General features: G+C 32.3%; 3 protein-coding genes across 5 annotated transcripts; 1 reads left to right on the forward strand and 2 right to left on the reverse strand.

Annotated features, from left to right (window-relative positions):
- LOC104698836 (putative F-box/LRR-repeat protein 19) lies at positions 14,485-15,365 on the forward strand. The gene is made up of 2 exons (XM_010414224.1): positions 14,485-14,783; positions 15,026-15,365. Exons 1-2 carry the CDS (start codon positions 14,485-14,487, stop codon positions 15,363-15,365), a joined length of 639 nt encoding a protein of 212 aa, XP_010412526.1.
- Positions 16,004-17,985, reverse strand: LOC104790698 (ABSCISIC ACID-INSENSITIVE 5-like protein 1). 2 transcript variants are annotated; one of them, XM_010516478.2, is made up of 5 exons: positions 17,875-17,985; positions 16,945-17,783; positions 16,738-16,809; positions 16,565-16,594; positions 16,004-16,334 (listed from the first exon to the last, which is right to left on the reverse strand). In XM_010516478.2, exons 2-5 carry the CDS (start codon positions 17,770-17,772, stop codon positions 16,248-16,250), a joined length of 1,017 nt encoding a protein of 338 aa, XP_010514780.1. In that variant the 5' UTR covers positions 17,773-17,783; positions 17,875-17,985; the 3' UTR covers positions 16,004-16,247. The 2 variants fall into 2 exon arrangements, with proteins under 2 accessions (XP_010514780.1, XP_019102243.1); XM_019246698.1 differs by lacking the exon at positions 17,875-17,985 and having other exon boundaries at positions 16,945-17,827.
- Positions 20,001-25,157, reverse strand: LOC104790699. Of its 2 annotated transcripts, none has more exons than XM_019246700.1 (4): positions 24,925-25,004; positions 24,410-24,633; positions 23,539-23,800; positions 20,001-20,394 (listed from the first exon to the last, which is right to left on the reverse strand). In XM_019246700.1, the coding sequence occupies exons 2-4, from the start codon at positions 24,454-24,456 to the stop codon at positions 20,044-20,046; spliced, it is 660 nt and encodes a 219-aa protein (XP_019102245.1). In that variant the 5' UTR covers positions 24,457-24,633; positions 24,925-25,004; the 3' UTR covers positions 20,001-20,043. The 2 variants fall into 2 exon arrangements, with proteins under 2 accessions (XP_019102245.1, XP_019102244.1); XM_019246699.1 differs by having other exon boundaries at positions 20,005-20,394; positions 24,410-24,621; positions 24,925-25,157.

A 26,231-nucleotide genomic window follows, 5' to 3' on the forward strand; every position in this document is an offset into this window, starting at 1 on the left:
CTCCCCCATCTCCTCCAAAACTGGTGGCAAGACTGGAGCAACTTGGTGTCGAGCCTGACCCCTAGGGAGACCCTGCCGTCCTCGGACCCCCTGTGTGGAACCCAAACCAGAAGCTCCCTTGGACAACCCCTTTCTACGAGACGACGAGCCTGAACGAGCCTCTACTCTAGGTTTAGCACCTCCGTGATGAGACCCATTATGATGCCCCTTGGAAGCACCACCATAAGAAGCACCACCCCCATGAGAAGAACTCCTTCTCACATCTGCCAGAACCGCCCCTTTATAGCTCATAAGCTGACCCTCATCATGCTTCGCTTCCGAAAGGGGAAGTCAAGAGGACAATCCCTTACCCTTCACAAGGGGACAGACATCCTCAGCGTGACAAATACTGCTACACTTCTTACACCACCCATGCAACCTCTCATAGAACAGCTTGACCACCGTGACTTCCCCATTGAAGAATTCGATATCCGTTTCGAAGCATAGGGGCTTAAGACCGTCAATAGTGACACGCACTCTGCCTCTGTCAATATCGACCTCCTCCACTACCCCCAAATCAGAACCAATGTCCCTAAAAAGGGGTTCCGCCCAAAACTGGATTGGAATATCAGAGATCCGGACCCAAAATTTTAGTGATGAAGGATAGTTGGGATCCACCACTGGTGTCCACCTCACCAAAGACACCATCCATGAATCAAAATGATAAGGCTCCTTTGACAAAACCTCAACAATGTCCGCCTCCTCGTCGAAGTCGAACTGGAACTTGCCTGAGCCTAGATCAGCCCCAGCAACCCGCCCTTCAACTTGCCAAATGCGAGGCAACATGATCAACAACGATTTCATGTCTTGCATTTGTGGGTTAAAAAACCTCCCGACCACAGTTTTTGAATAACCCACAACAATAGCCGAATTATCAAAATAGGAGATCTTGATTCTACGCCTTGGCAACACCTCCCCCTCTTTCTGACCCGCTAACCCCTTACCCATCAGACAAACTTGCGACATCTCAACCCAAACCAAAACTCTCAAACACACGGCTTTGTGACCCGAAAAAACCAAGACCAAGAAGAAGAGAAGATAAACGAAAAATCAGTGCCTAGACCGAATGATTCTCAAGCTTCTTTTATAGTGAAAAAACCACCAACCAATCCCCCGAACAATTAAAACCCGATCTGGAAAATACTGAAGAAGGATCCGAAATGTAGAAGATTGATACCTCAAGGCAACAAATGGAAACATTCGCATCAAGATTGATACGACACCCTCACTCTGTACCACAAACTGTAACTTTGAAGATCGACCAAATCTAAAGAGATTCCCATACACCCTTCTCACGGAGTTATAACAACCCATATCGGATTTCGTATCTGACACTAAACGCAGATCATGAAAATCCAATCTCCGAAATCCCCCATCAAGAACACCACAAGAAATAGACAGAACCGTAACAGATTCGCCCAAAAAGAGCCAATCAATCAGAGATACAGCCTCAAACATCAGATTCACAGACCCAAAATAGATCAAAATTGAAACCACAAACCGCAAACGACCAGCCTTGCAAATCCCCCTTCTCACCAGCAATGGAATACAATCCCTTAATTTGTGTTCATCCGCGTAAACCTCTGATCTAACCAAATCCCTGCTATAGCGAAATAGAAACCAAATCTCCAGATTGAACCTCGAGACACCCACAAAAATCCCCCAAATTATTGACCATATTAAGCCCCCATCACTCCAAATCGAGAAAAAAAGGAAGCCATATCCAAACCTACACCATCGACACCCCACAAAATCAGAACAAATCGCCAGAGGACTCGGAAAGATCCCAAATCCTCCCCAAAACGAGACCCAAATCGCCTCCAGATCTTTGGTTAAGAGTTGTAAAAATGTGAAGATGATTTCATTGATTCTAGCAACCGTTACCTCCTCTTTGAAAGTCTATAGTAGTGGTTAGATGTTTTTTTAATTATAAATGATATTTTCTACACATGGGAAGTTACCTATAATATTACATAAAACTTGTCTTATTATTATAATAAAATGTTTGAAGATCCTCTTACCAAAACACTACATAAAAGTTTCCACATTACTTATAAACCAATATGTTTTTTTTGGCAAACTACTTATAAACCAATACAAGTGTGTTTATTTACGGTATATGCCATTTATACTGATTATAAATGTATATTTGTCTCTTTTACATATACATATTCTCTTTTTGCTTTACTTTTTAATTGTTTCCATTCATTCTCTTTCTTTTATTTTATATTATAATAATAGGTGATCCGAACTTTTATCATCTTCAAATTTTTATCATCTGATTAATCTTTAATGGGAAATATAGCACACTCTAGATTTTGTAATTAGCTTAAAACATGATACAATTTCGACTGGCAAAATATAATGATTAAGTAAATTTTGCATTCTGCGCTAAAAAGGAATCAATTTCTACCGTAGACCTACAACAACAACTCTTTCTCATGTGAAAGTCACTATATACCACTACCACTTAGTTTTATCTCTTCATCTTTCTTGGTCACTTTCTTTTACAATCCATCTCTCTTTTCTACTAATTATTGACCGTTTCATCCACTACTACTATCATTCAACATCACCATTACCACCATCATTATCACTACCATCACCACCATTGTCACTGCCACGCTTAGGGCATCTCCAACAAGACTCCTCATTTTAAAGGGAGCAAATCATTAAAATGAAGATTTGAAGGTGGTTTGCTCCAATAATAACCCCTCAAAAAAATCTTTAAAAACTAATTAATTTGCAATATAGTCCTTAATGTTTCCAAAATTCACTAATAATGATAGAAACTCATAAACAAATCTATAACAAATATTTTCTAATTATACAACATAAAATATTTTTTCTTTTATTATACAACACACTTTATTACATAATAAAAGTTACATGATAATATAAATTACATACATAATGATTAAAACTTTCATATAAATATATATATATATATATATCTAAAACACAATAAAAAAGTATATCAAACAATATTAAAAAATAAAATACCTTATATGATGAAATAAAATAATATGTAATTTCAAAAAACAGAAAAGAAAATTATATGTAAAAGAATAAATTACTCAATACAAATATTTTCATAGTGCTCCCATATATGATAAATTATTGCATTATTGTTGTAAAAAAAATATTTTGTAAATGGTATATCTTTTACATATCAATAATTTTAATTTAGTGTGTTTGAATTTATATAGGTATATTTATAACAATTGAATTTGATAAAATTATTTGTAAGATATATATATATATATATATATATATATATATTACAATGACTAAAATGAAATTTGTAAAAATATTCGAGGGTCTCAATAATGCACCCTCAAATTTGAAGGCTCACTATTCAAACCCTTCAAATTTGAAGGTTTAATGGTTTGTTGGAATTCAAAAACCCTTCAAATTTGAAGGTTTGAAGGTTTGTTGGAGATGCTCTTATCACCATTAACAACTTCATCACTCCATCGTTGATATTGCCACCACCACCACAATTCTTGATGGAAATCAATCGATCCTCGAAGTGATATAGCCTCAAATGTTTTTTAATTTTTCATGAGTTTGATAGTTTCAAAACCTCAAAGGGTTTTGGGTTCGAGGAGAACAAAGCAAAGGTGCTTGGGTTTGAGGAGAACAAAGGAGAAGACGTCATTGATGCCATTGATGTTTAGGTGAACAAAACAGAGGGGTTTCTTTGTTAGAAGAGAAAAGTGTAGAACCACATATATATTTGAAATCCATGATAGAACTTATTTTCGATGACTCTGAACACATTTCCGTTTTGATCTTAAGAAAGTTAATAGCTAGCTTTTAAAGCTTCTCAAAGTCTCAATGACCTCATCTCAGTGATGCAGAAGGAAATGAAGCTTTTCCACTTTATCGAGTTTGACTAAAGAAGATTGATTGGCTTCTGAAAATAAAAATTTTAACTTTAAATAAAACTACCGTGCGACAACCGCACAGGAAAGTAAAAGCTTGAAATGACTAACAACAACCTTCTCGATGTATAAAAAAAGGAGAGAAGGATCTCTCTCTTTCTTATAGACTTTCTTATAGACTTGGGCAATGACTTCTTCTTCTATTTTAGAAGAATCTCTATATATTTCGTTATTTTTAATTATTTTAAATCATAAATCTGGAATTATGTTTTGACAATTTTAAAAATATGAAAGACTTAAGATTTTAAATTGTTTACTAAAATATTATAAGCCCTTGATTAAGAAGTTTGTGATATTAATAAATAAAATAAAAACACAGAATTTAAAGAACAAAAATAGTTGGATTTAAAATTTGTTTTTAATGGTATATTACCGATATTAGCATCTAATTAGTTATTGCAACTGTTTTTACATTTCCACAGAAAAAAAATATATAAATATATATATAATATAAGACTATTTTATCCCTAATTCCTGCACACCTTAAAATGATCAAAAATTTAATAATTCAACAATCTTCTTAAATTTTTAAAACTTTATACCATACCCTAGATTGTAGCATGTAATATCACTAAGGGAAATAAGTTTATTAATTAAACCCAAGTTTCTCACCAGGAAACAAAAAGAAAAGACAAACGGTAAGATATTTATTCTTCAACGTACGTTAAGATGGGCCTTCTTTATTTGATTACTTAAACAATCGATCCATAGTTCTTTATATTTCCCGTAGGCCATAACAAAAGATTCAGGCTAAATTTTCACACGATCATCTTGAAACTCATGTTACCCATACCATGTATTTTTTAGGACATCTTTTCATGAGTATATATGACACTGCTATATAAATCTATCTTAATATTTTTGGAATACAAATTTGTACCACTTTTTTTCCTTTACTCGGATCGGTTTAAAAAAAAAATCTAAACAGGTTACACTAATCGGATCTTCTCTAATTATTCTCCACAAATCGAGTAAAAATCGAAATGTATAACCTGAAATTTATTTACGGATTTTCCTTAATCTTCTACTATATTCGTTACTAAGTATATTTATACTAGTATTTTTGCAGCAGTTTTTGCTCAAAAATACTTTTTGGAAAGTTTTTGCATTTAATGCATTGACTTTAATAATAGTTACCAAAAATTTCAAATTAATTATAAGTAAGGTTTTAAAAAAATAAAAAAATCTTTCTACCTCACTCAAACATAAATATATGATTCCTTTTCATTTTTATTTGAATTTCTATTTAAATGATCTTGAATTATTCTATAATACAAGTTAATAAAAATTGTGATTTTTTTCNCTAAAACACAATAAAAAAGTATATCAAACAATATTAAAAAATAAAATACCTTATATGATGAAATAAAATAATATGTAATTTCAAAAAACAGAAAAGAAAATTATATGTAAAAGAATAAATTACTCAATACAAATATTTTCATAGTGCTCCCATATATGATAAATTATTGCATTATTGTTGTAAAAAAAATATTTTGTAAATGGTATATCTTTTACATATCAATAATTTTAATTTAGTGTGTTTGAATTTATATAGGTATATTTATAACAATTGAATTTGATAAAATTATTTGTAAGATATATATATATATATATATATATATATATATTACAATGACTAAAATGAAATTTGTAAAAATATTCGAGGGTCTCAATAATGCACCCTCAAATTTGAAGGCTCACTATTCAAACCCTTCAAATTTGAAGGTTTAATGGTTTGTTGGAATTCAAAAACCCTTCAAATTTGAAGGTTTGAAGGTTTGTTGGAGATGCTCTTATCACCATTAACAACTTCATCACTCCATCGTTGATATTGCCACCACCACCACAATTCTTGATGGAAATCAATCGATCCTCGAAGTGATATAGCCTCAAATGTTTTTTAATTTTTCATGAGTTTGATAGTTTCAAAACCTCAAAGGGTTTTGGGTTCGAGGAGAACAAAGCAAAGGTGCTTGGGTTTGAGGAGAACAAAGGAGAAGACGTCATTGATGCCATTGATGTTTAGGTGAACAAAACAGAGGGGTTTCTTTGTTAGAAGAGAAAAGTGTAGAACCACATATATATTTGAAATCCATGATAGAACTTATTTTCGATGACTCTGAACACATTTCCGTTTTGATCTTAAGAAAGTTAATAGCTAGCTTTTAAAGCTTCTCAAAGTCTCAATGACCTCATCTCAGTGATGCAGAAGGAAATGAAGCTTTTCCACTTTATCGAGTTTGACTAAAGAAGATTGATTGGCTTCTGAAAATAAAAATTTTAACTTTAAATAAAACTACCGTGCGACAACCGCACAGGAAAGTAAAAGCTTGAAATGACTAACAACAACCTTCTCGATGTATAAAAAAAGGAGAGAAGGATCTCTCTCTTTCTTATAGACTTTCTTATAGACTTGGGCAATGACTTCTTCTTCTATTTTAGAAGAATCTCTATATATTTCGTTATTTTTAATTATTTTAAATCATAAATCTGGAATTATGTTTTGACAATTTTAAAAATATGAAAGACTTAAGATTTTAAATTGTTTACTAAAATATTATAAGCCCTTGATTAAGAAGTTTGTGATATTAATAAATAAAATAAAAACACAGAATTTAAAGAACAAAAATAGTTGGATTTAAAATTTGTTTTTAATGGTATATTACCGATATTAGCATCTAATTAGTTATTGCAACTGTTTTTACATTTCCACAGAAAAAAAATATATAAATATATATATAATATAAGACTATTTTATCCCTAATTCCTGCACACCTTAAAATGATCAAAAATTTAATAATTCAACAATCTTCTTAAATTTTTAAAACTTTATACCATACCCTAGATTGTAGCATGTAATATCACTAAGGGAAATAAGTTTATTAATTAAACCCAAGTTTCTCACCAGGAAACAAAAAGAAAAGACAAACGGTAAGATATTTATTCTTCAACGTACGTTAAGATGGGCCTTCTTTATTTGATTACTTAAACAATCGATCCATAGTTCTTTATATTTCCCGTAGGCCATAACAAAAGATTCAGGCTAAATTTTCACACGATCATCTTGAAACTCATGTTACCCATACCATGTATTTTTTAGGACATCTTTTCATGAGTATATATGACACTGCTATATAAATCTATCTTAATATTTTTGGAATACAAATTTGTACCACTTTTTTTCCTTTACTCGGATCGGTTTAAAAAAAAAATCTAAACAGGTTACACTAATCGGATCTTCTCTAATTATTCTCCACAAATCGAGTAAAAATCGAAATGTATAACCTGAAATTTATTTACGGATTTTCCTTAATCTTCTACTATATTCGTTACTAAGTATATTTATACTAGTATTTTTGCAGCAGTTTTTGCTCAAAAATACTTTTTGGAAAGTTTTTGCATTTAATGCATTGACTTTAATAATAGTTACCAAAAATTTCAAATTAATTATAAGTAAGGTTTTAAAAAAATAAAAAAATCTTTCTACCTCACTCAAACATAAATATATGATTCCTTTTCATTTTTATTTGAATTTCTATTTAAATGATCTTGAATTATTCTATAATACAAGTTAATAAAAATTGTGATTTTTTTCCTGCATATGATGTAATACAAATTTTTAAAAACAGACATATATTACTCAATTTACGAGAAATGCTCAACCGTTCTAAGAATTCTAAGTATTATAATTATTTAAACTTTATAAGAAGCGTCAATCTTATAAAATGTAAATGGTTACAATCTTAATAAATNAATATTTTGTAAATGGTATATCTTTTACATATCAATAATTTTAATTTAGTGTGTTTGAATTTATATAGGTATATTTANCTAATACAAAACAATAAATATTTAAAATTAACATGCTATAGTGCGAGTTAAAATATCTCTAACGAAGTTATATAGCGGGACGGGTTTGTCGATATTTATATAGATTTAAAATATCATTAATTTGGTGTTACACGGATAAAACATCATTTCATTATTTTGTTAATACTATCAGTATCAGAGAATAGACATATTTAATTAAATTGATTAAATAAAAATTATGTAAAAAATAAATTATATTATGGTATTACATGTTTAAACTTTAAATCATAAAATTAAAAATTATTATATAATTATAACATATTTAACCAACAAATAAAATTTATAATTTAAAATATTTTATTTATAAATAATTTGCACCGCGGTGTACCGCATGTCCTAATCTAATTCTGTTTTTGTAAAGTAATGCAATGAAAAATTCACATTAAATGTAAACTTTAAAATCGCCCTACAGATAAGGAAAACAGTTAATAAGTAGTATATGATCTAAGAATTAATGTGTGTCGTATAAATAAGGGAAGATCAGTTCGTTTTGTTAAGGTGCCTTTTAGAATTAAGGGAAGATATGAACTCAGATTTGCAAAGTATTCAATCGGAATCCACAAAACCATATAACAATTATATAGTTTTTAAGCTATAAATCCGGTTTTGGTAGGGTTTTTATAGATAAGGAAGAAAAAAATGACGATTTAGTGCTAACATAATGCCATTAAATCAAAATAATATCTATATTTAATTTTCTTTATTAAATATTAATAAAATCGCTAAAATACAGTAATAAACTACTAATTAGTACACCTACACGACACTTTAACGGAGTAATCACACCAAATTCTATCATCACCAGAAAAAATTCTATAAATAACGTGTGAAGAGAGACCCAAAATGTCCAAATTGTGATGGATGGAATCATGGAGAGAAAATCTGTGAGTTGTTGAAGCCGCTTAGTGATATCACCACACACTTTTCAGGTTCTAAGTATCCTATTTCTAATGTCTATTTTACACAAGTGTGGAGAATTGAAATGTTGCTGAGGAAATTTGCATCTTGTGATGATGAAGATGTGGCAAAACTGGTTCAAGATATGCAGATTATGTTTACCAAGTATTGGGAGGATTATAGTTTTATTTTGGCAATGGGAGCTGTTTTAGACCCAAGAATGAAACTGCAAATGCTTAAAGTAGCTTATGAAAGAGTTGATCCAACTACTTCTGCATCGAAAATCAAAAAGCTTAAAGACAATTTGGAGATGCTCTATGAAGATTATAAGGCTAAGTCTAGGACATGTTCTTCAAGTGTTTCTGTAACTCCAAATCCGCATGATTGGATCAATGAATCTCCACTTGATGACGATTATGACAATGTAAGAATGTTGCTTTTGTTGTTTATGTTGCTTATGTTGCTTTTGTTGTTTATGTTGCTTGTGTTGCTTCTTTTCTGTAGGATCTTTTTGAGCTTGAAAAAAGCATCGGAGCTGGAGTCGGCAAGACAAAGACACATCTGGATATCTATTTAGAAGAGCCGAGATTGGAGAGAAAGTCTTTTCCAAAATTGGATGTTTTGTCCTTTTGGAAGGACAACCAGCATCGACTTAGGGAATTAGCCTCTATGGCTTGTGAAATACTAAGCATTCCCATCACCACGGTAGCATCTGAATCAGCCTTTAGTATTGGATCTCGGGTCATAACTCCTTACAGAAACCGTTTGCTTCCAAAGAATGTCCAAGCTTTGCTTTGTACCCGTAATTGGTTACGTGGTTTTGCAGATTATGAAGGTAACTAAACAAGTAAACTCTTAACTTTTACATAAAACTATTTTCCTTAATAAGTGACTTTAATTCACATCTTTAAGAGGTAACATAGAGACCAACGATGACATTGGCACAAAAGAATGTTCAAGATGTTATTGTATTTTGATTAAACAGTTGTTGTTCTATGTGATAGGACTTTTGCTACTATGCCAACACAATCTTCTTCTCTATCCTAAGAATGAAAAGCTTTTTATGGTGAGAGTATAAACGGGTCTACACGTGCCAAATAAATGGACAGAGTATAAACGGGTACATGGTCTAAATGGGCAGGGTATAAACGGGTAGGCTATAAACGGGTTCAAAACGGGCAAGGCTTAAATGGGCAGAGTCTAAATGGGCAGGGTAGTCCCATTTTAAGATCACTATGCCCAATGGTAAGATTTTTGTACACTAATTACAATATATTGGCATCTACAATGATAATATATAGATTATTATTTTTACTATATTATAAACTAAATAATTGTTTCTTTTCTGTAGATGTGCTTAACCAAATCGTTAATAATGGGAGATGCAAATGCTAGAGTTGAACAACAAGCCAACAAGCTTTAGTATTAATTATTAAGAGATTAAAAGTGAGTTTAATAGACTGTTTTTTTTTTGAACAAACTGTGAGTTTAATAGACTTTAATAATTGTAATCTAGAGTTCTTTTCATTGTATTGTATGATAGAGAAATAATTTATACTTTTTGGTATAGTGATGAGAGAGAGATTGTTGTGTACCTTGTGGGGTATGATTTTTGAATAGGTCTTTCATATTTTCATGCAACTAACGGAATTATGAATCAATTTTGTATAAATTTTGTTTTTTAAATTTATTTTCTTTTAACGTTTACTAAATATTATATTTTCGTATTTTTAAGTCAGTTTCCTTAGTAACAAAATCAATTTATAGTTAAATTTTATAAATTGGGTTACAAATGAAGTAAAATTTAGATTGGATTATATTTTCGTATTACACCGCGGGACGAAACATAATTAAATTTTATAAATTGGGTTACAAATGAAGTAAAATTTATATGTATAAAAAACTAATATATATATATATTGTTTGTGCATGTCGGATGTAATATATAAGCTATTAATATAATATATGTTTTAATCCGCGGTGCACTGGAAAATAAATGTGTTAATTTAGATTGATATAGTAAGATGATTTGTAGATGTAGTAGTTTACATCAAATACTGGTTATTCGTATTTGACCCGTTTCAAAAATAAGGGTAACAATGACTTTAAAGTCCATTATCGAGTACTGATTTTTTATTATCGGTTTTGTTATTTGATCCATTACCATCGAATTATACGACCTAACATATCCGCTTTATTAATATAATAGAATAGATAAGTATTTTATTTAGTTTATTCAATTTATATATATATATATCTATTTATTTATTTATTTATTTATATGAATATTCTGACCTGATTTGCTTTCATTTTTGGTATGATTTTATATTTCATATATGTTATATGTTAGATAATTTTATTTTCTATTGTTATGTGAATTTTTGTGTATTAAATATTTATTACTCATATACTGTAGAACCTCTATAAATTAATACTCGGTAAATTAATAACCTCTATAAATTAATAAATTTCTCCGGTTCCAAGTTGGGACTAGTGTAATTTTGGACACTATTCGATAAAATAATAAATTAATAATTTTTTTGAAAACCTCATGTAAAAATATGGTCCCATCAATATCATAAATTAATAATCAAATAAACTATATATATATATATCTAAGAAATATATATATATATATATATATTTAAGAAAATCTAGTGAAATATGAATTTATTGTTGTTTGTTTGTTCTTGAATTTGCATTCTTGTTGGAGAGCATCTCTAATCTTTCTGACTGCATCAAAAACTTATGGTGTTGTCTTCTCAAATCGCATCCAAAAATTGTAGAGAGTTCTTGACGCGATAATTGCTTCTTTACGTTAACTGGTTCTAAAGGTACCGTCATATCTTCTTCAACTACATCATCACCTTGAAAAATAGTAGTAGCAATTTCTTCTAAACTCTGAATTTCTGATAAAAAAAATCTTTTCATAAATTAATATTTTATTAATTTATCGATAAATTATTAATTATTAATTTATCGATAAATTAAAACCTCTATAAATTAATAAAATTTCATGGTCCCGACCTTATTAATTTATAGAGGTTCTACTGTATTGAAAATGTGATTAGAATACAACAATTTGAGACAGCGTTTTAAAGATATATAAACTTATGATTTTGTAAATTAAGATTACACTTAATATAGATGTTTAATGTTTTGATACAACTACCAACAAAAAAATGTAGCTAAAAAGTTTGATTATACTGAAGTGACAGTGTAGCACATGAATCCTAGCAAGTAATATTAAATCCAAATTAGGTATCAAATTCAAAATAATGACAAAAGAGATAAAAAGGGAAAAAAAGGTATCTTGATTAATAAGAACCTAGCAAGTAGCAGTAAGAGTGATAATCTGTCAACACACTCATCTACACAAACACAAAATTTATGTATAAGTGATAACCCATAGACTCGAACCTGTCTCAAGAGTTGGAGAATCTTATTTAGTCTTTGGGTCTATAACATTAATAATGTATCTTCAAGAAATTGTTGTAACAATTCTATTCTCATTCTGTTTCTTAGGATTTATTCATCATGACAACTGTGGTGATTAACAATCTCTTTCAAATTGCTTCTAAGTGATCAACAAAGAGAGAAAATAAAGTCATCATCAAAGGAAAAGCCACAATAAAAGATTTTACCTTCTCAAGGCACTCACATAGCGATATTGGTGGCTTCTAATCCATGTCAGGATTTGATTCAAAGTCCCGAATAAAGAATAATGGTTCACACTCCATCTGCAAAGCAAAAGAGAGAGAGAGACAGAGAAAACTAAAGAGACTGAAAATCCATTAATTTAATGCACATCCAAACCACAAAGACTGTATTCTCTCCATCTCCTGTTTAGTTTGCTGCTTTTTGTCAAGTCATCTCCGCTCTTCTCTGTGAATTTTACTGCAAAAATGCAAACACACATAAATCTGATTACATTTTATACACTCAAGTTTAGATTTTTAGTCGATTAGGATATGGATTAATGTACCATGGTTTCATATTTATGTTTCTCGTAAGAGACATAGACTTGTTTGACGTATTCCCCAAAGCCAATAACCTATTTCATATGTAAAAAAAACACAAATAAAACCATAGAGCCTCTAAGCTAAACATCAAACAATGCGATTGGTCGTTTTACAACGACAGAATGGAACACGACCACCGGGAAACCAAGTAATTTCTGACTTGATTCCAACAACGTACAACACTTGGATCTTGGTTTCAACATTGTACTGTTTCTTCTGCAGGTCTAATTGTTGGACCGGTTCTCATTTTTACTTACATAATCCTTATTTGCATCATTCTAAAACTGCAGTCATATACACAAAACATTCAAACACCAACTTACATGATCTCCAGAAGCCAACTTCTCTTCCTTGAAATCCAAATCCAATTTCTACTCATCAGCTTCAGAGCCCAAGCTTAGTCGATTGACCATGAAAGACATCTTCTTCTTCTTCTTCTGGGCGNTAAGTGATCAACAAAGAGAGAAAATAAAGTCATCATCAAAGGAAAAGCCACAATAAAAGATTTTACCTTCTCAAGGCACTCACATAGCGATATTGGTGGCTTCTAATCCATGTCAGGATTTGATTCAAAGTCCCGAATAAAGAATAATGGTTCACACTCCATCTGCAAAGCAAAAGAGAGAGAGAGACAGAGAAAACTAAAGAGACTGAAAATCCATTAATTTAATGCACATCCAAACCACAAAGACTGTATTCTCTCCATCTCCTGTTTAGTTTGCTGCTTTTTCTCAAGTCATCTCCGCTCTTCTCTGTGAATTTTACTGCAAAAATGCAAACACACATAAATCTGATTACATTTTATACACTCAAGTTTAGATTTTTAGTCGATTAGGATATGGATTAATGTACCATGGTTTCATATTTATGTTTCTCGTAAGAGACATAGACTTGTTTGACGTATTCCCCAAAGCCAATAACCTATTTCATATGTAAAAAAAACACAAATAAAACCATAGAGCCTCTAAGCTAAACATCAAACAATGCGATTGGTCGTTTTACAACGACAGAATGGAACACGACCACCGGGAAACCAAGTAATTTCTGACTTGATTCCAACAACGTACAACACTTGGATCTTGGTTTCAACATTGTACTGTTTCTTCTGCAGGTCTAATTGTTGGACCGGTTCTCATTTTTACTTACATAATCCTTATTTGCATCATTCTAAAACTGCAGTCATATACACAAAACATTCAAACACCAACTTACATGATCTCCAGAAGCCAACTTCTCTTCCTTGAAATCCAAATCCAATTTCTACTCATCAGCTTCAGAGCCCAAGCTTAGTCGATTGACCATGAAAGACATCTTCTTCTTCTTCTTCTGGGCGGCGACGATTGACAAGGGAGAGAAAAGAAGGTCAAATTAAATTTATTATTTAGAAAGAAAAATAAAAGTTACAGGATCCGCGTGTTTTTAAAATGGATTCGATCAAACACACGGGTCTTCTTCTATGAAACTGGTCGGGTAATCAAATTTCCATTTTTCCTGACGATTGTATTCTTCTCAATTTCCAGAAATGTTTTCCTTTTTGTAAGATTGAGTGGCAATTTATGTAAATACTTGAATAATTTCGGACATGTTAAAAAAACGTACTCCTCGTTTAATAATAGGAAGATTGTTTAACGTAAGTCAAACTAAAAGAACTCTATTTAATTTCGTCAAAGCTTTGAATTTCATGGAAGTCAACAACGGCGAAGCAAATGCAAAGTTGGGAGCAGAACTCGTCCCCTGACTGGACTGAGCTGACTTGGGAATGTCTCATCGATATATTCTCACGGTTGAGCATGGAACAAAGGTGGAATGCACCTATGTTAGTTTGCAAGACGTGGATGGATGTGTGCAACGACCCGTTGCTCAACTCGATATTTGATCTTGAAACTTGGTTTCTAACTTCCACCGACTCCATGCTCATGCTTGTTGTTGAACGAAGTAAGGGCTGTCTCAAAGAGATTCGGGTGAGGCACTGCACAGATGAATCTCTCTTGCATGTCGCTGATAGGTACGTCTATGGAAAAATTTGATATTTGATTTTTTTGCTTGATTCCATGAAATTAAAGTTTTGAACTTATATTAGAATGGTATCATGCATTGAATGTCTTGAAGTAATATATAAGTTATATGAGTCTATCCACCCAACAAATTTATTTCGAGATCAGATGGAAACTCATGCTTTTTAATATTACAACATGAATTTGAAAAATCTTATCAAATTCCATATTGTTTCATCTACCTTAATTGTAGATGCCCTCATCTCGAGGTACTTTGGGTTAAGCATTGCCCAAATGTTACAGATAAATCAATGGAAAAGATAGCTTTAAAGTGCCCTAAGATCATGGAACTTGATACCAGCTGTTCTTATGCATTATCTTCTGGGTGTTTGGAAATGTTTGGTAAGAACTGCAAGAATCTTCAGATTATAAAACAAAATTTTACGGCACTATCTGAGGTCTCGAGGTTCGAGTCTTTTGATAACTACATGGAGAATCTACCTATCATTCCTATAGGGAATGTTGATTCTCATGGGATTGGGTGTCATATGCAACAACTTAAGCACCTGGAAGTCTGGAACTTCGATTCTTAACAATAACTGATAAAGCTCTTGCCAATGTTTGTAAACGATGTCCAAAACTAGAGTATCTTGACTTGTTTGGGTGTCAAAACTTGACGAGGTATGGTTTGATTAAAAGTACCTCGACTTTGAAGAATTTGAAGGAGATCAAGAAGCCGAATTTTAGAGCTTTATTCTTTTAATAATCTCTTATGGTTTTGTAATAATACTATTCTTTTCCTCCTTGGTTGAATTTGAAATGAACGTTTCAGTTGAACTCTTTTTTGGGGGTTCTTTTATCTTCTCATTTAATTGGTTTTTCATTTGACAACAAAAAATTCTTTTAATTTGTAAATTATTAGATTATAATTTTTTAAAGTTTCACAAAAGTTTGTCTTTTTAAACCAAGTGGTGATGGTATAGTGGTTTTCACTTGAGGAGCAGTTTTCCTATAGGTATCACAAAATCACAAATTTCATCTGATTCTGATTTGAAAGGAGTTGGAGAGAGTCGAGAGATTGAAGGAAAGCAGCGACGGTGGTGGTGACAGCAAGGAGAAAGCAGCAACGGTGGTACTGATGACAAGGATAATGACAAGGTGAAAGCTAACGATTTAGAATTTTAGAGGAGAAGAAGGGGATGAGAGATTGATGTAACTTTTAGTACCGAAATTAACTAATTTACCTCTTATTCAAATTTACACACAAAGGCTCAATTCAATTTTCAAACCATTACACACACTTTCATAAGAAGGAAAATAAGTATCCGGAGATACGTTATTTATGAGTATAGATAAATAGATGATCCTATACACAAATAGATTTATAAATATTTATATATTTGTATAGATTGAAATGACCAAATATAATATTATATGTAAATTACACAAACTCTCATATCTGATATCTTTCTTATCTACCACCCGGCGCTAGCCATCCTCCGAATCTTTCTCAATTTGTCTCCGCTCTTCTCTTTTGTCACATGTTTGCTTCTATTTATTATCTACATATACGCCAATTCATTAATTAATTATCATCAAACTTTTTCCAAAACAAAACGCATTAACTTTGAAAAAATATTTGTTGGATAACGATATTGTTACTTTATAACGCTCTTTACAAACAAAAACCATGCAAACTCCCACTAGTATAAAGTCAACTTTGAACCCAATAAATCATATGTAATCGTTACGTAACTGTTTTAGTACAAATGGAAATTAGAATACTAATTACCTCTTGTCTTCTTTTCTTCTCATTCTCCTCCTAGCATTAATAAAATAAAATAAAAAAGTATAATTAAAAATGGTTAATATGACATTATTTTTCAAATAAGCGAAGAGTACTAGCTTTTTTTTTTCACTACAAATGGAATTATAATAATGTTTTAACAAGGAATTAAAAATTACCACACTTTCCTTCAGCTTCGTGTTTTCTTCGGTAAGGTTGTGCACTTCCAACTCCAGTTCCACAGTATAAGCCTATAGAGGGAAACCGTATTAGCATAACCAAAAAGAAATAAAATTGCAAACCGGATTTAACCAAATGACCCTAGTTCATGTTATACAAAGTGCAGTTTCTATATATTTTTTGGTTCATAATTAACTCCGACTTACTTGTCTCCGGGCACGAGACCGAGCCGCAGATTCCCGGTTTTTGATCATCCGGCGTTGTCTCCGCTCCATCAAAACCTCAGGTGGACCGTCAATGATCCGTTTCTTGATCCTAAAAGCATCTAAACCGGTTATGTACTGATTATTACTGATCCTCCCATTCCCGGTCATACAGCTTGAAGAGTCTCCCAAAACCGAGTAATACGGCCGGTTTTCTTTGTAAACCGACCGGTTATCAGCGTAATTGTTTTGGTTCTGACAATGTAAACCGACTCCAAACTCCGGGTTATTATAATCAAAATCAGCACTGGACATCCTCATGGTTGTCTTCAATGGTTCTTGTACAACACCAGCCTTAACAAGAAAATCCTCGAGAGTGATCTCACCAAGGGTTTGTTGCCGGCGGATATCTTCGTCGGAGTTTTGACGGGAAGTTGACGAACGGTGATGCTGTTGTACACCGTTTTGTATCTCGAGCCAAACCTCGTCCACGGTCTTCTTGCACAAAGGAACCGGGAGGGACAACGAACCTTGCCGTGGCAGCACCGCCGGCTTCTCCCCGTGGTGAGCCACACTTCCTCCTCCTCCTCCTCCTCCTCCGCTGTTGTCGTTTTCTTCAACGGTCGTCCACAAGTTCGCTAGGAACTCGTCCATGTTCATCGCCCCGAAGCTCTTGCCGCTTTTCATCTGAATCTCGTCAAGAGTTAGCGACAAGATCGAGTTTTGTCTAGCAACCGGTGCCTCCTCCACGGGTTCTTGCACAAACGTTTGCATTTGCGTTTGCGGGTACATATGGAAGATTGAAGTCTCCGTTTCAAAAACAGCAGACATCGTTTGAACACCTAGAAATCTTGAAATTGTTAACATGCATTCATATATAGGAAACAAATGTTACCAAAGTAATACAAAAATAAAGACGATAAGTTTCGTTACCTTGAAAAAAAAAAGTTGTAAGAAGGAAGAAAAAGAAGAAAGGGAAATAGTTTAGGATTTTGTCAGTGGAAACTGATACTTTTAAAGTGAAGAAGAGGCGGAGTCTACAATGGTGTGGATATATATGCAATATGCATGCACGCGACTGTGATATTTATTTTCATTTTTTATTTATAAAAACACGTTTATTGGAGTAGTAGTGAAGTAGAAGAGTGTAAATTGTAACTGACAAAAGCTACCAAATTAAAAATAAAATATTTTGACATTGATTAATATGGTACGTCGAATCTGGATTCTATTATTTTTGCCTCTTTGTTTATCGATTGACACGTCCATGACACTTGTCTCAAACGTTCTGCTAAAAATCTATCTTATATTCTTCTTGCGAAATTGTGTTATCTTATTTTTTCACTCGTATACGGAATTTTTACCTCGTAGCTAATTGGCTATTCATTGAATCCTATCGGAAACGTTTGTTTGACTGTCTTCTAATATATATACCATAATAGTTTTATATTGCAAGATTTTACAGTATATATTCTACACGTTTACAATACATTTGAAATGTTTTACAATATGTCGTATATGCATGGAATATATCTTCTAGAAGGTTGTAGCTTTAACACAATACAAACAAAGAAATTTAGATGTATTGGCGTAAATACGTGCTGCTTGCTTTCACATATGCTGCAACTAGATGATGTCAGGGCAATGTGAAGAAGTAAATAACGTTTAACTTTTTAAAATATAAAATAAATTAGAAATGTTATTTTGTTGTTGAAGATTGTTAATGGTAGTAATTAATCCAAAATTTATATCAGTTTTTACGGTTTTGAAAATTTTTATGAATAATAGCATCAGTTGATAAAAAGTAATAAATAATAGAATCAAAATAAGACATGAATTTGACAAAAGAATAAAAAGAGAGACAGAACTAAAGACATGTAGAAACTTGGGATACGAATGGACCGGTTGAAAAAATATTATCATAATGACTGTTAAGCTATGGCTTCCATTGGTAACATGTGAAAAAATAAGTAGTGAAAACTGCAGATACATGTTTTGAGTTACTATAAAAAAAATAATTTAATTTTATAAAGAAATTTGATGGGTAATAATAGTTAACAAAAAGGAAGTGATGGGTAATATTTTTTTTTTTTAATTTAAATTACTGAATAAATTAAAGAATTAATACAAAGTTTATTAACATATGGTAACATGAGACAGTTTTGGGGACAACTCAAGATTTGTGATATAACCATGGGACCTTTTTTCAGCGACTACATTTGTGAAAGTTTAGTGGACAACTTTATGGATTGAAATTTACATCCAAATTGTATATTTAATAAATAATTAATCAGGTAATTTTTCAATATTTTTAAATGGGGTAAAATCGAACTAATTCACTTTTACTAGCCAAAACATTGATATTATCTAATTTTTGTCGTTATCTTATTTTGATAAAATTATTAAGCATATAAAACTAAATATTTTGATATTCAAATTAATTTATTTAACGAAGTTTCTTGCCAAAAAAAAATTATTATACTAATATTTTCAGTAGACGTTAGTTTCATTTTTAAGAAACTTTAATTGTTTTGTTTGTTTCCGCCAGAAATCACGATTACTTTCTCCTGAAACTGGGCTAGTCAATCATAATCGACCGTTACTTTATCAAACAAAGATAAAAGTAAATTCAGCCAAACGACCTAATTGAAATATTTGTTTTTATAGATATATTTCTATATATTACGATCTAGATGTTGTTATAATGTTACAAAAAGCATTGAAATTCTTAACAAGTTGGGTGTTAGGTTGAAATAATAAGCTAGATTATCAATTACCTTAATATGTGAAGTGTTATTTAATCTATACCCTACATTTTATTGGCAAAAAAAAACACTTTAAATTTTACATACCAACTATAATAGATCAATATGTTGACTAGGAGAGGATCATATATTAACGGATCAAAATCCATCTAAAATCAGTCATTACGATGAATTTAGGACAAAAACTGCTATAGAGAATTTACCTTTTCTTGTAGTGGATAAAACAAATACTATGTCAAAAAACACAAATATTTTACAAACACAAATTCAATGTTTGTCAATCAAAATCAACGAATCAAGCAAGAAAACGAATAAATTAGAAATAATAACTTAGTCTCTAAACTGGCTCAGTGATCACAGTCTTTGGTTTGTACATTGGGAGATCTTCTCCTAAAAGAAGTGATTTTAAAATCGCATCGCAGACTCCATCGTAGTGCACGATCAGGTGACCTCCTTTAGGGACCTCATGGTACCTAATCCATGGTAGCTTGCGGCACAAACATCTTTGCAGCTGAAACGGTATCACTTTGTCTTCGTAGCCTTGCCATATTTGAACAGAATATGAGATATTTTTGGGTTCAGACAAAAACGGGTTGGGTAGGTCTGCCGGGTCGAAGTCCCACTCGTCGAAGGCTACCAAAAAATCGCTTCTCAGCGTTTCGAACACGCCATGTTCTCGTAACTTCTCCTGTGGACACATGCGTTTAATATATATGACTATATGAGAGTATTCATAAACTGAAATTTAGAAAAATTATGAAGGTTATCAGATTTTGCTACAACTTTATTTTTGTAACTAAAAATAGATTTAGTTATCTGTTTTGTTAGGGTTCGATTTATCTAGATTTATTTCGTTATCTGTTTTTTAGGGTTCGATTATTTACAGATTTTGAGAATGTGGAGTTTCGAATCCATCTGTTTTGTTAGGGTTCGATTATTTACAGATTTGACTCAAAAATAGCTTTTGGATTTGAGTATTTGCGCCTTCATAAACTGAACGATTTTTTTTTTTTCCNGATCCTTCCAGCGTGACAAGACTAGATGTTTGGATCAAGTCTCGCACCAAAAAGGATGGTACACCAGTAGATACGAATGCAGCTGATTTGATTGTAAGTCTGAATAGAGTTGTACACCAGTAAATAGTGTGTTATCGACTAGTAAAACCTGAAACTGTCTTTATGTTTTTCAGCAAAAAGCAGCTGAAATTGGTGGAAGTGATGCTCCAGCATTTTTAACAAATCCAGATGAAGATCACCTCGCCAAGCTTTTAGGACCTGACAATTCTGGTAGGCTGAGGGCAATGGGTAGAGGCATGAGTAAGACCAAATTAGCTTGTTTACAAATGCAGAGCAAGTGTATGGCTGAAATGGAAGAGCGGCAAGTAAAATTAGTAAAACAGGTCAATGCCTTGGAAAGTGAACTTGGCAGAATCAAGAATCAGGTTAGATACTTAAGAGTTCTCTACTATTCATCAGCCAGTTAGAGTAATATAAATTGATGTTATTTTTGTTTATGTTACAGAGACCAGAAGCTGAAATGGATGAAAACTCAGCTGCAAGAGTAACATATTCTTACTTCTTTTCATATCAGCTAAGTGATTCTTCTTAGTGTCGTTTATGATTCTTAGTTGCTCATGAAATTGTTGCAGAGTGTAAACAAAAGAGCACATCCTAAGTGTGTGTTTGTTGATTGGTCTGACATTGATGAAAATGTTGGTGAGGGTCGGATTCTTTCTTCTGATCCGGATGACATAGTGAATGACTGTCGTCTTGGCCCTTATGATCTCAAAGTGTTAGTTGAAGCTGCATATAAACCAGATGCATTTCTATGGAGACCTGCACAAAAGATCTTTCATATGAAAGAAGCTGTTGGACATATAATCGCATGGCCAACTGATAAGTGTAGACTGGTAGACAACAACATCCAAATGGAAGACATTGCCCCTATGGTATTTATAATTTCTAGCAATGTGTTAGCAATGTATTACCCCTGTCTATAATGCTAATTAATTATATTGGATTTGTTTACTGATTGTGTTTAACAGGGTATACAAGGAAACAAATGTAAACTATTGGATTTGTCTAAGGGTGACGTCATTGTTGCTGAGGGGCGTTGGGAGACACAAGAACCAAGTGCGTTGGTTAACGGAATTCCTCTTGGACCAAAAGCAGTTAAAGTATTTGTGGATTCAGTAAAGCAGCCTGATACATCACTATGGAGACCTACAGCTGAAATGTCATTTCTTGAGGACTGTTTGATGGCTTACGTATCTTGGCCCCTGAGTAAGGTTGATTTTGAAAATCCCTCAACTCCAACTGGTCAGAATGCTACATCACATGCTTCTTTGTCTGCATCAAAGGCCAAGTCTGCAGCCACAGCTTCTAAGTCTGCTACAGAGTCCAAAACTTCAGCAACAGCTTCAAAGGCTGCATCGCAGGCCAAATCTGCATCTATGTCTTCTAAGTCTGCATCTGGTTCTGAGTCTCCTGTTGATGATGCAACGGGTCCAATATCACCAATAAAGAATACTTTACCATCACAGTCTCCTCTCAGGAAGTCTCCAGTAAGTGTTTTCATATGTTATGAAGTTGTTTTTGTTAATTATATGATGACTGATGGTTTATATTGTAAACATGGCAGCGCATTAATAAAGTTATTTCCAAGGAGAATAAGAAGTGCAAGTTGATGGATTTAACTGAAAAGAATAGGGTTGTGGCTGAAGGACGATGGGGAACAAATGATCCAGAACATAAGGTTCACTTTACTCGCTTGGGTTCTAATGCAGTTAAAGTGTGGATAGATGTTGTGAAGGTGAAAAATGTAAAAGTTTGGAGGCCATCCGATGAAATAGAGATTATTGAAGATGCACTTAGCTCCTGCATTGCTTGGCCAGAGAACAAGGTCATTATGTCTTAAACTGATGGTTTTATTGTGTAATGTTAAGTACTTGAGATTGCTTGTTTATTTTGGATGTTCTTGAGACTTTGATGGTAAACTGATGTTCTTGAGACTTTTGTTATGTATTTTGGATCTGAGACGTTTATTAATCAGATTTTATGAGATTTTATAAAACAGGTTATGTGTGCTATAATCACATATCAGAAAATGCTATAAAAGTACAGGTAAACGTTATGATAAAAGAATATACCATAGCACAGTAAACAAGATAAAACAGCATTTCGCAACAGCTATATTAGATATGTATAACATAGCACGAAAAATTAAATATTGTATAAATTTTTGCAAAATTATAATCTTGATAATACAGCAGTTTATTAGAGCTATGCTATAAAACTATAACATAGCACGAAAAAACAAATGTTGTATAAATTTTTTCAAAATTATGATCTTGATAATATAGCAATTTCTTAAAGCTATGTTATATTTTTATAACATAGCATACGTAATAAGTGCTATTGTATATGGGGTACATATAATAACAGTGCCCTAAAACAGCGCTCATGAAAACGCTATCAAAGACCTATGATAGCGTTTTTCTCTGGTTAACAATGTGCATATTTGTTGTAGTGCAAATAGATACTTATATTCAGTATCACATTTTTTTTTTGTTCTCGTCTAGAACTCAAATTCCCAGTTTATAATAACAATCGGCAACACTAACACTACAATAATTAATTTAACTTTAGTATAAATTCTTATTTAATTGGTTGTAAATACATGGCTTTGAAAAAAATTTCTCCTAGATCAGGTCATGGATAATATTGGGTGTACGTACATTTGGTGATAAATTAGAACTTAGAAGTTAGACAATAATTTAGAAATTAATGAACTATATCGAAAAAAGCTTCAAGAAAAGAGTAATAATAGTAACCTTCGTGAGCATTGGGAAGCCTTTAGTGTGCTTGAGGACTTCGATGTCTTGGTCATTGAAGTAAACAGGGTTTTTCTCTAGCATCGAAGTTGTAGAGAACATGTTCTGAGTCACTAACCAATGTAGAAGTCCCGGAAAATACTTTGCGATCCAAAGTGACCATTTCGCCACTTCTCTTCTGTAGTCTTTTTGCATCAGACTCTTTGGAATCGACGGCCATCTATAATTCACCACCGGAGCCACCATTGCCACTCCTGCTAGCCTGTTCAGTTTCATTTATTTGTGAACAATCCATAAATTTGATCGTAACTAATATAACAAACACATTATTCTTACATTTGTAATTTGTGTTACTATTTTTGTCAAATTCATTCGATAACAGCATAATGTGGATCAATGAGTTCGAATCCAAGAAATTGACACTACTCATAAGGTCTAAATTAATTGAAACCGAATCAAATCAAAATTAATTAGATCCAACCAACCATCCTGAACAACAAGTTTTTTTTTTTATATAATGAGATATAATATATATATTAAAAAAAAGCAAACTAAAACAGGCAGGACTAAGCATAGACTGTGTTAGTTGGGTACAATTATTGTTGCGACAAGGAAGAAGAATAAAACAGCTGTGCACGTGCTATAGACTAGACTATAGTGAAGGTTTAAATATAAAGCATCAGTTATTGTTATGAGATTTTTGTCCAAAAGTTTTAAAACAAAAATTGATCCTTCAGTATGATTTTGAACGTGTTAAAATTCTCTGACAAATTTGGCCAATCTTGAAGGAAATATTTTTACAACATGTGTGTGTACTTGGAAGATTGACTTTGAAGTAAATTTATTTAGTCGACATATTAGTTGTGTTTACCTTTGAGGAATGTGTTTAAGGCAACTCCAAACAATGTACGAACCCATTGAGATTCCGATCAAATAAAACCTGGATCCGATCTTTAACCGATCCGCCAGTTCTTCGACATCGTAGGCTTCGCTCTTCAACGAACGTTTCGGATTTGGGTCGCTTTCTCCGTAACCAGCTCGATCGTATAACACAAAGGATATCCCAACTTCATTCACAAGCTCCTGAGATTATAACTAAAACAAGCCTCATTAGTCTTCCAACCAGCTACTGTCTAATAAAATCTCATTTTCTAACTTAATATTTACACAAAAACATTCCACATTAAAGAGCACAAGGAAAAAAAATCATAGGTGATCTCTAGAAGTCAGTTTCTTGAATCTTGTAATGGACTGGAATCCGAAGATGCTGAATTGTCAGAATTTGAAGCATATAGTTTTGGATCTATGTGATTAGAACTTAGAAGTAATTCCAAAAAAATGACTCAGATTAAAAAAAACATAGGAATCAAGAGGATCAGTGTATACTTGTGAGACATTGAAGTTCATATCTTTGGAGCTACCAAATCCATGAACAAGAACGATGGTGAACTTTGCATCATCCTTGGGGACACCTCTTTCCTTGTAAGCCAAGTATCTACCATCTCGAAGTTTGATTCTTCCTTGATGATCCGCCATTGTTGGTGTTGACCTCGCGAAGAAGAGAAACGAAGAAAGGAGGATTAATATGTTAAAGCATTAAGACTAGGGAGAAAGGGAGCTAGCTGGAATTATTAGTGAATCATTATTATAATTATATAGTACTGTTGAATAAGTATTATTTTTTTTTATACAACAAAGATTGGGTTTCTCTTATTGGTTTGATTATCAACTTTTAAAATAGAATACTTTAGGGATCATTGGAATATTCGGAGCTGCTTTGAAGGATAGAGGGAGGGAGCCGGAGAAAGAAAGGACAATTTACAAAATTGTTTGTTAATATTTTTATTTTTTGCTGTTTTTGTATAAAAATCCACTCAAATCAGTATTCATCTTGATATTTTTTGCTATGTCTAGAAAAACTGTAAAAAGGAGTGTGTAAAATTAGTGCTCCATTTGGCCTTCTCTCATGGCAATTCACTTAGGCTAATCCGGCCCTGACCTTAAAGCTTACTTATCAATTGAGAACACTAGTTTTAAGTATCAAGACATAGTTAACTCCTTTGCACAAAAAAAAAAAGACATAGTTAACTCCAAACCCTTTCCACTTTCAAAATGCCAACTTCATGATAAAATCTTGCAAATATGTTAATAAACTAGGTTTTCACCTACGGGTGTACCGCGAGACTAAATTATAGATTAATGTATTTTAAATAATAATTTTTAATTTATTTAGTTTTCAAAATTTTAATTAATTAAATTTTATCTAATTAATTTATAATTTGTTCAAGAACAAGATGACCTAAATTATCTTTGTCCAAGAACAAGATGAGCGATTAATCAATAACTCAAGTTACATATTTTCAATAATGACTTTTTTTTTACCAATTTTTTTAAATAAATAATTTAAATTGATGGTTTCTTTGGGTGTAAACATGTCCAGCTCAAGGTAGATAGAAGTGTGACTGTCCATGGTGACTTTTGGTCAATTCTAAAAATTAATCTTCTACAGAGGCCTATTTAAAAATAATTAATTAAATTAGTCCAAAAAGTCCAATTTTTTTTTTGAGATTAATATTAAAAGTCTTAAAAAGAGGCGGAAAATTTAAAATTTTCACATTTTTTACTTGATTTGGGCCCAAATTTTTTTAAAAGTAAATTTATTTTGAAAACCCTTAATGTTTATTTTTTATTTT

Source organism: Camelina sativa, chromosome 6, assembly GCF_000633955.1.
Source record: "Camelina sativa cultivar DH55 chromosome 6, Cs, whole genome shotgun sequence".
In the NCBI taxonomy this organism is placed as follows: Eukaryota; Viridiplantae; Streptophyta; class Magnoliopsida; order Brassicales; family Brassicaceae; genus Camelina; species Camelina sativa.